This window comes from Cygnus olor, chromosome 5 (assembly GCF_009769625.2).
Source record: "Cygnus olor isolate bCygOlo1 chromosome 5, bCygOlo1.pri.v2, whole genome shotgun sequence".
Classification (NCBI taxonomy): domain Eukaryota; kingdom Metazoa; phylum Chordata; class Aves; order Anseriformes; family Anatidae; genus Cygnus; species Cygnus olor.
In genome coordinates this window covers 37,113,377-37,122,553 of record NC_049173.1, presented here as the reverse complement: position 1 = coordinate 37,122,553, position 9,177 = coordinate 37,113,377, and the positions used below count along the sequence as shown (strand labels likewise).

The window sequence follows — 9,177 nt, the reverse complement described above, 5'->3', positions numbered from 1 at the left end:
CAGGGGTGCAGGGTTTAACCACAAAGCCACCCTCTTCATCTTGAACATGAAAACAATCAGGTAAAATATTAAAAACTTTTTTTTTTCTTAAATAGAGAGTGAAATGAAGCAAGTCCTTCTGAAACACGGAATAAGACCAAAGGGAAACCCATTACAGCTGTCAGCAGTGCCTGGCAGTGTGTTCTCCGGGTATCTTGTGTGCACGTTTGCATCCCAGCCAGATGCTGAGCACGAGAGCAATGAAAGGGCTGGAGGCTGGAAGGACTTAGAGTGAAAAGGACTAAGCGTGTACACCTCAGCTGAGGAAGGGCAATATTGCCATCTGCAGGGAGCAGTCCCCGGGGAGAAGGGAGTGCTCAGCCTGCTTCAGTGTCTTGTAGCTGAGAGTAACAATAGGAACTTTGGAAGGCAAATGCAGGTGAGGCAGACAGACCCTTCCTCCTGATGTCATTTGTTACACCGGAGCGATTTCCCAGGGGGGCAGAGGCAGCCCGGGCTCTCAATTCCTCCTGCAGCAGATGGGGAAAGGCTGCGCATTAGGGAGGGCAGGAGGTGGTGGGGAGTGATGGAGGGGCCTGCTGGGCCCCGTGGCCTCCTGCTTCCTGCCTCTCCTGTTGCTGGTAGATGTGGGGCCAGGATGCTGTGGTAGCTGAAGGCTTCGATCTAGAGTGGGGGCTGCAACTTGTGCCTGCAAGCAGCCTGGGGTGAAGAACAAACAGGAATTGTGTCTATTCCCCAAACCATTTAATCATCCTAAAGCAAAATGCAATTTAAACAGGGGGCTTTCTGGCCATCATATTCATGAGCAAAGATCAAAAAGTATCTGAAGAAAGAGTTTATCTATTTATTTATTTATTTACCAACATGGGTATCCTCAGCTCAGTGCTGAAGAGCTGGCAGCATCACTGATCTGAATGCTGAACTTGGGAAGGCAGCTGGTCCCCTGACATTTCCTCATGGGAGGTGACACCAATTCCTGCGGCAAGCAAGTAGGCATTTTGGAGGAAAAACTGCAGGAAGAGCCCAGATAATGCATACAGGTAATAATTTACTGGCAGGAAAGGGACACCAGCACTCCTGCCTTGTCCCTCACAGCTTCCCCCAGGCCATGCCGCCTGGCTGTACGTGGCTTTTCCAAGCCCTGCCACCCTCAGCTCTGCAAGGAAAAGCTGCCACCAGACAGCCACGGTGCTGGTGGGGTGCTTCTTGCAGGACTTGCCCATGCCTGAGGGTCATAGGAGCCAAACCTGATGAATGTTAGCTTCCATTTCAACAACCCCTGTTTGTCTAATCAAACAAGTGTTTGTGGCTGCAAGGGCGATGTTCAACATACAAGTTATTGGCTTCTTCAGGGCTTTGGAGGCTATCTCTGTGGGCTGGGAGGACACTATCCCAGTGTCCCCCCCGATTAGACCAATTCCTTGTTGTGATACCTGTCACACGGGTCATGGGACAATGGCACGGTGCCTGGCAAGAGAAGAGCTTTGTCCCCCCCACGGCACTTCAGAGTTAAGTTCTCCAGTGTGGATGCAGTGAGATATGGATCTAGCTACTGTTCCTCTGCCAGCAGAGCTGTGTCGAGGGGCGGAGTGATACTTTGGGTGCAAAATCCAAAATAATTGGTATTACTGTCATTCTGTTGAATCAGTAAAATAGGAGGGAGAACAGCAAGTAGGATATGCTGGGAGCAAACCCATCAGTTCATGCCACTGAACAGACTGTAGCAACAAATCATGTCAGAGACAGACTGTATTTTTCTGTGTCTTGAGGGAACATGGAGAAAAAGACTTCTATACTGGTGTGAGGACTTTCAAAGACTTATAATACTTAAACAGACCTTTTCAAAATAACTATAGTGGCACAAAAATTCTGTGTATGCTAGGCATAACTCTTGAACGATTGAACAGTAGATGAAATTGCAGCTTGTTCTCCAGTATGATTTTGTGTGTGTGTGTACGTGTAAATACATATATATATAAGTTTGTCCTTTCTACTCTGTTTACCTGTGTAAGATGACAGCTAGGTTAAAATATCTGTTGTGATGACAGATTGATGAGTTTGCCTGCATTGTGCAACTATATGGTGTATTGTTTTAATGTTGTGTTTGCTTAGCTTAACAGTTGCCTAAAAAATAAGGACTGGAACCACAAGTGATGGGACATGTACCGCCCTCCCCAACTGGACGAGCATGTGAAGGTAGGAGAAAAGCACTCTAGTTAATATAAATGTGCGAAGTCACTTACTGCATTGATAACACTCCAGCATTCTGCAAGGGTTTCACTTCAATTTCATAAAACTATCTCAAAGCAATCTATACCACAGCTTTGCTATACCTTGAGTCTACTAAACAATCCATGACTTTGAGTGACTTTTTTTACAATCAGCTGTTCTTCATGAGCTGCATAGCAGCCATATGTGTGTTTGAGTAGTACTGTGCCATACAAAAGTTGAGGTTATTGTTAAAGCTTACTAACCTTACTATCACTAGACAGATCAGCACCTGTCCCTTAAATACCATACCTGCTGTAAGCACATCCCAGAATAGGTTATACCTGTTTCTGCAATGCCAGTATATTTATTGAGTTAGTTTTAGATTGGGATCCACTTTAACTGAAGCCTTTATACACATTACTATTTCCTAAATGTTTATTTCTGATTTTATACTGGATTGTTCTTCCTAAACATAAACATTTCTGCCCTTGTCCTTGCAGATTTTCATCTTGTTGAATCATTGCTTTGGTTCATCAGGCTCATTTTGAATTCTCTTCTTGTCTTCAGAGTGTTTGAAAATCTTCCCAGGGTGATTCACCTGCATGTTTTAACACTGCATGCTCTAATCTACTTAGCAAACTATTAATGCAGCTGTTGAACAGTCCTGTGCTGAGAGGAGATCCCTGATTCCGCAAAGGAATTGTCCCTGTGTTTGTCAAGGAGCTATTTTGAATGCAAACACCGAAAGAGGTATGCTTCCAGCTTACAATTAATTTTATCCTGCCATTTTCCTGTTTGCTTAAGAAAATACCGTGTGTGGCATAGCACTGAAATCTTTACTACGGTCACGTTTAACACATCTCTATTTTCCCCCTTGCCCAGTAGCTTAGTTATTCCAGGAAGGAGTATTGCATTAATTTGAAACAGCTTGTTGATTGCCTGCCTTGTTGTCATGAGCAGCTTAGCAGTTTAATGAATGGAAGTACTTATACATTGATTATTTAATCTTCTGTTCCATTGCCTCTCTGACCTTTGAAGGTAAGCTTGCCAATCGAAAAATCACTGCACCTCTGTGGAGTGTGGTATTCGGGATGGTGCTACAGATATCTCAGCAATGGTTCATTAGCTACTTCAGTGAGTTTCTTAAGGATTACAGGTGCTGGCTACTTGAGTATCATGTGAATTTCCTCCATCCTACTATTCCCATATTATGACCTATGTTCTTCAAATCCCTTTTAAAATGAATACTGGGTCTCAATTAAGCAAGAGGTGTGGATGATGTGACATGCTCAGTCTTTGCAATCTGCTGTCTGCTGAAAACAAAAACTTTTGCTAATGTTAGTCACTGAGTCTGTGTAAACGACAAAAAAAAAGATGGTTTGTCAAAACAAAGATGTGTTGTGACTTGAGCTTGGAAATTTAATGGGAGACTGTGGTCATGAGTGCAGTGGTTGCATTTAGGGGTACATCAAACGTTGGCTTATGGGCTCAGGTGGCTTTCAGGAAAGGTCTGTGGGCTAGCCAAGGAAGGACACAATCCTGCAGCAGCTCTCCTGTTACCCCCTGAAGGTTTATAGATAGCTTTGACACAGTAGGATGTTTTTGTAGTGGTCTACATCTCGCTCTCACGGGCTTGTGGCATTTCCTCAGTAGTTCACACTTAGCGTGTAAAACTAAACACACCGATCTGGTGTACGCTTGTTCTGATCATTCGAATATTAATCCAAAAAGAAAAAAATCTTTTATTTTCTTTGTACTTGCAAGGCTCCAATTGGGCCAGGAGTCACCCCGTCCTTCTGCAGCTGGCATAAATTCAGCATGAAAACATGAAGCTAACCTAAACCTTATTGCATGTACTAGATGTACAAAAAAATATGATGGCATGCAATGCCTATTCAGTATTAAACCTCTGCTGGGCTGTGATCTGATGTCGAGTGATTTGCTGCCAGTCTGCCTAATTGCCTCACACAGTGGCAAACTGCATGGCGGTGGGCAGTGCCCGCTCCGTGCCATGGAGAGGAGGAGGTGGTGGGTTCGTGGTTCAGATGTGTTTTCTTGAGCCGCAGCCGCGGCCCTAAATTACAGACTCATCCCAACTAAAAGCTAAGGTCTGCGGCTTCAGTGATGAGCTACGGATCCCCGTGTAAGCGTAAGGCGCCTCAGGGACTGGCTGAATACTGCTGCTGAGCAATAATTAACAGCGTATTAATTATGTCTGGCTGGAAGAGAAAAGCGTGAGGACTTGTAAGGGGTGTCAGCACGAAGCACGTCACGTTGTGCAAGCTGTAGGGGAAGAGCTCTCAGTCAAGCCCCTACCTCCAACCTCTACTGCCCACCGCCCCCAAGATGGCCGCCCGCCGCCATTACCCCGGGGAGGGGCGGGGCGGGGCCAGGGCCGCCTCCGCCAATCGGCGCGCGGGGCGGGGCCGCGGCGCGGGGCCGCCTCCCGTTGGCGGCGGCGGCGGCGGCGGCGGGGCGGGGCGGGCGGCAGTCGGGAGCGAGGCGCCGCGCAGGGAGCAGGAGCCGCCCGCCAGCACCGCACCGGCCTCCCAGCCCCGCACGGCCCGGCCCGGCCCGGCCCGGCCCGGCACGCACCGGGACCCGCAGCCCAGGTTCGTGACCGGCCGGGGCCCGGTGCTATCTGTATGTGGGGGGCGGGGCGGGCGGCTCCCTCAGCCGAGGGGTGGTGGCGGCGGCGCACGGGGTCCCGGCGGGGTGGGGCGGGGCGGCGGGCCGGTCCCGGTGCTCCGCGTGCAGCCGCCGCCGCGGCGGGCGCTGAGTGCAGGGCGCGGCCCGCGCCGCCATTTTGTGGCGGAGCGATGGCGTCGGCTTTTCTGCCCGTGCGCCTCAGGGGGTGGGGCCGGGCCGGGGTGGGGCGGGACCGAGGGGGGAGCTGCGCGCTCGGATTGGCGGAGGCCGGGGCGGGCTCCAGCTGGCGGGCTGCGATTGGGCCGCGGCGGGGGCGAGGCCGGGCTGCTGCGGACTGCGGCAGGGGGCGGGGCGGGGGCGTGCTGAGTCACCGGCACGGCGCTGACGGGACGGGCCGGGTCTGACGGGACGGGCCGGGGCTGGGCCGTGTCTCCCTCCCGCAGCGAGCTCCGCGCCCCCAGCCATGAGCGGCTGCCGCGTCTTCATCGGGAGGCTGAACCCCGCCGCCAGGGAGAAGGACGTGGAGCGCTTCTTCAAGGGCTACGGCCGCATCCGGGACATCGACCTCAAGAGGGGCTTCGGCTTCGTGGTGAGTGCGCCTCACGGGCGCTGGGAGCGCAGGAGGCCGCGTGGAGAGTTCTGGGTGCTTAATGGTGCTCTTTCTGTGTGGGTTTGCAGGAATTTGAGGATCCCAGGGATGCGGATGACGCTGTCTATGAACTGGATGGAAAAGAGCTTTGCAGTGAGAGGTGAGCTGCTGTATCTCCTGTGTTACTCAAACATAAAAAATGTGTCGATTTTCAGTTGCGTTTTGTTATCAGCACTGTTCAAATCCAGCTGTAGCTTTATTTCACCCAATAACTATGAAAAAATGCTTAAAAATGCATGATTTCCCCTTCCTTAATATTTTTTTTTTTCCTCTGCAGGGTTACGATTGAGCATGCGAGAGCACGCTCTAGGGGTGGTAGAGGCAGAGGGAGGTACTCTGACCGTTTCAGTAGCCGCCGTCCACGTAGTGACAGGAGGTACGTATAGCCGTGAACCGACGTGGTTTTAATAAATAACTCTGGGTCCATCTCATTGGCAAATGCGAGGTACCTTCTACTCAATCAGATGTGGCAGTAGGATTGTGAAGATCAAAAAAATCAGATATGATCATCTCCTTTATGTTTGTGTACCCCCAAAGTAATTGACGCTTGTCCTTGATTACTTGGGGCATTACATAGTCACAAGAGTGATAAGTTGACTACTGATTATTGATACGGTCTTTGTTAGTATTAAAACGTGATTATGCTTAAGTTAATAAATAATTAATACTTAATGTTTATTTCCCAGCAGAAGTGCCCCACCTGTAAGAACAGAAAATCGTCTCATAGTAGAAAATCTGTCATCCCGAGTCAGCTGGCAGGTTTGTTAAAACACGATTAACTATTTTGACTTCATTTAATGGGTATGTAATGTAATTATTTTGTAAAATAATCAATTAAAAGTAATTCTATTTTATTAAAATGTTTATGTAATTAATGTAATTTTAAATAATGTAATTTAAATATTTTGAATGAAAACTAGTTAATTTTAATTTATAATAATAAATGTATATGTTTGAGGAAATATATTTATTTATTTTCTTGTTTTCTAAATCCATTTTAACCACATATTAAACCCTTTATTTGCCAGCCTATCTGTGTCGTTGGCCTTATGACGAGGAGTGCCTGTGGGTTATCCTAATCGTTCTGTCTTGGTCACTCTTGGTTGGGCCTGGTTGACTTTCCAGTCAGCTCCTACAATGTCACTTGGCCACCTCTAGATCTGTGTTTGCCGGTCTAGATGTAATCGATGCACTCCTTAAAGTGCCACATTGCAGCGGTCCCAGAGCGTTAACGAGATCTGATTCCTAAGTTGAGAGCTGTTCTTCCTGTAACGCTTCCGAATAAGAGTTCCTGGTCGAAAAGAGTTGAAAGATACGAAATTAGGTGGTCGTTGGAATCCTGATCGCAGTAAAGTGGTCCTTGGTAACATCAAGCATAGAGAATGTCTGGATCCGTCAATAGTCTCCTAATAGGGAGGGCGGTGCGATTAATGGCTTCCATCGACTGGGTAGTGTTCGACAAGTGGGTGGCGAAGAGCCAGTCGGGCATAAATCATGACGGTATCTCCGGTCGCTTAATGCAGTTTGCTGCTTGGCTAGCCTAGGGAAATGTTAATAAAGGTAAAGTAAACTATATTTTTAATGACATATGGGGCACAAAATAATGGTGTTATGTAAATGTAATTCTGTATGCATATAAGACTCGTAATATAAATGGAAACTGGAATAATTCAAAAATATATGGGTAGTATTTTGCACTCAGTCCAGTATATATATATAAATATACAGATGTATTTTTTAGATATCTCTCTCTCTCTTTCTAATCTATATAATCTCCATAGACTAATTTAATTTTCCTTAATGTTATGACACTTTATTAGCATTTTGCTTAAAGCAATATGCTTTTTTCATTTATTTCGTGCCCTGATATAGATAATTCAATTTTGATAGAATACAAGTATGGCAGTTGCCATGTTTGTAATTTATCTAACATCTTCTCTTTCAGTAGTCATAAGTTTCTTTTCTTTGCTCTTTAAAAAAAAAAAAAAAAAAACTATTTTTATATATATAAGTATTTATTTCTACTTCTTTGCATAACATTACTGGTCTTGTGTTAGGATCTCAAAGACTTCATGAGACAAGCTGGGGAAGTAACCTTTGCAGATGCACACAGACCTAAGTTAAATGAAGGGTAAGCCTCTAAAGTTCTGTTGAAAGCTATAGGCTAGTATTCATCTGTATTGTGTAGATATCTGGGGAGGGAGGCTGGCTACCTCCCGTGCTCAGCAGCTGTTCATGGCTTAATTTAGCTACACTTTGAACTTGCAGTCTGTGGTATTAGGGGAGGGGAATTCTTCAGTTCATGCTTGAGTTTGTCATGGTGTTACTACACACCAAGCAGTGTGGGGGTTTTTAAAATGTTGTGTATTTTTTTTTTTTTTACATAGTACTTTTTTTTTTCCACTCTTACCATCAAAAATACAATTTGTAATAGTGAGCTGTTTTGGCTTTTTTTTTTCCCTTTTTAATTTCTGTAGGGTGGTTGAATTCGCCTCTTACAGTGACTTAAAGAATGCTATTGAAAAGCTTTCTGGTAAAGAAATTAATGGAAGGAAAATCAAACTAATTGAAGGCAGCAAAAGACACAGGTATGGATATCTGTTAAATAACGATTCAATATGTATTAAGAAAGCCTTGAAGTCAGTGACCAGACAGTGAGACTGGAGACCAGTGAACTGCGTGGTTGCTGTAGTGGCCTGTGATGTTCCGTTGCTGACACCGATGCTCATTGCTTCCTCAGTAGGTCCAGAAGCAGGTCACGGTCTCGTAGCAGAAGCTCATCCAGGTCTCGTAGCCGTTCCCGTTCCCGAAGCCGCAAGTCTTACAGCAGGTCGAGGAGTAGGAGCCGTAGCAAGTCTCGATCAATTAGTAGATCTCCAATGCCAGAGAAGAGCCAGAAACGTGGCTCTTCCAGTAGGTCTAAATCCCCAGCATCTGTGGATCGGCAGAGGTCTAGGTCGAGGTCCAGATCTGTTGACAGTGGCAACTGAACTATAAGTAACTTGCCCTGGGGGCCCTTTTTTAAACCATACTTGCTAAAAGTTGTGGTAAGTATGTGACTTTCTGCGGGGAAGGGTTTGGGTGGGGAGGGGAGGGAAGGGAGGGAGGAGGGATGGGGGATCTTTGTAGATGTGGACCATGGTGGGGAGGGTTATTGACTAATTGTATTAAATGTTTTTTGATAACCCTTTTCTTGCTCACATTTTTTGTGAATGTCTGAAGTGTATAGTTTGTGTATATTGACAGAGCTCTTTATAACTAAAGCAGACCACTTTAAATTTTTTTGTACTCCAAAAAGAGTAACCTAAACACTAAATTCCCAGCATATTCAACTGCGAATAGCAATTCAGAATATTAGTTTAATATCTCAAATTAAACTAATAGCTTTAGGCATCTAAGAGCTCTACATGTGCTGTACATAAAGCTTTATTCCAGAGCGTATTTTTTTCATGCTTTAGAACCATTGTTTCAGCTAGAGGTCAGCAGATTAAGTGCTGGTCAATATTGGTAATAAAACTTTATTTTAAAAGCTTTTCATTTAATACGACTTGCACTACAGTAAGAAAATGCCCATTTCACTGCCCTGTGGTAATAGTATTCTATAAAGCACCCTAATTCTTGATACTTGAGAACTAAATAGCTCAAATAAAGTATAAAGAAACATGTCT

The 9,177-nt window shown here is 45.8% G+C and overlaps 1 protein-coding gene and 1 long non-coding RNA gene across 5 annotated transcripts; both read left to right on the top strand.

The window, feature by feature from the left end:
• The first annotated feature begins 867 nt into the window (after positions 1-867).
• Positions 868-4,565, top strand: LOC121071550. Its single transcript, XR_005820689.1, has 3 exons — positions 868-1,040; positions 2,113-2,196; positions 2,712-4,565. It is a non-coding gene; the product is annotated as an uncharacterized LOC121071550 (long non-coding RNA).
• A 92-nt stretch (positions 4,566-4,657) lies between these two features.
• SRSF5 (serine and arginine rich splicing factor 5) lies at positions 4,658-9,174 on the top strand. Of its 4 annotated transcripts, none has more exons than XM_040558795.1 (8): positions 4,658-4,823; positions 5,304-5,449; positions 5,539-5,609; positions 5,787-5,885; positions 6,196-6,268; positions 7,567-7,640; positions 7,987-8,097; positions 8,253-9,174. In XM_040558795.1, exons 2-8 carry the CDS (start codon positions 5,324-5,326, stop codon positions 8,497-8,499), a joined length of 801 nt encoding a protein of 266 aa, XP_040414729.1. In that variant the 5' UTR covers positions 4,658-4,823; positions 5,304-5,323; the 3' UTR covers positions 8,500-9,174. The 4 variants fall into 4 exon arrangements, with proteins under 4 accessions (XP_040414729.1, XP_040414730.1, XP_040414728.1 ...); XM_040558796.1 differs by having other exon boundaries at positions 4,659-4,823; positions 6,199-6,268; XM_040558794.1 differs by having other exon boundaries at positions 4,659-4,823; positions 6,199-6,268; positions 8,250-9,174.
• Positions 9,175-9,177: the final 3 nt, after the last annotated feature.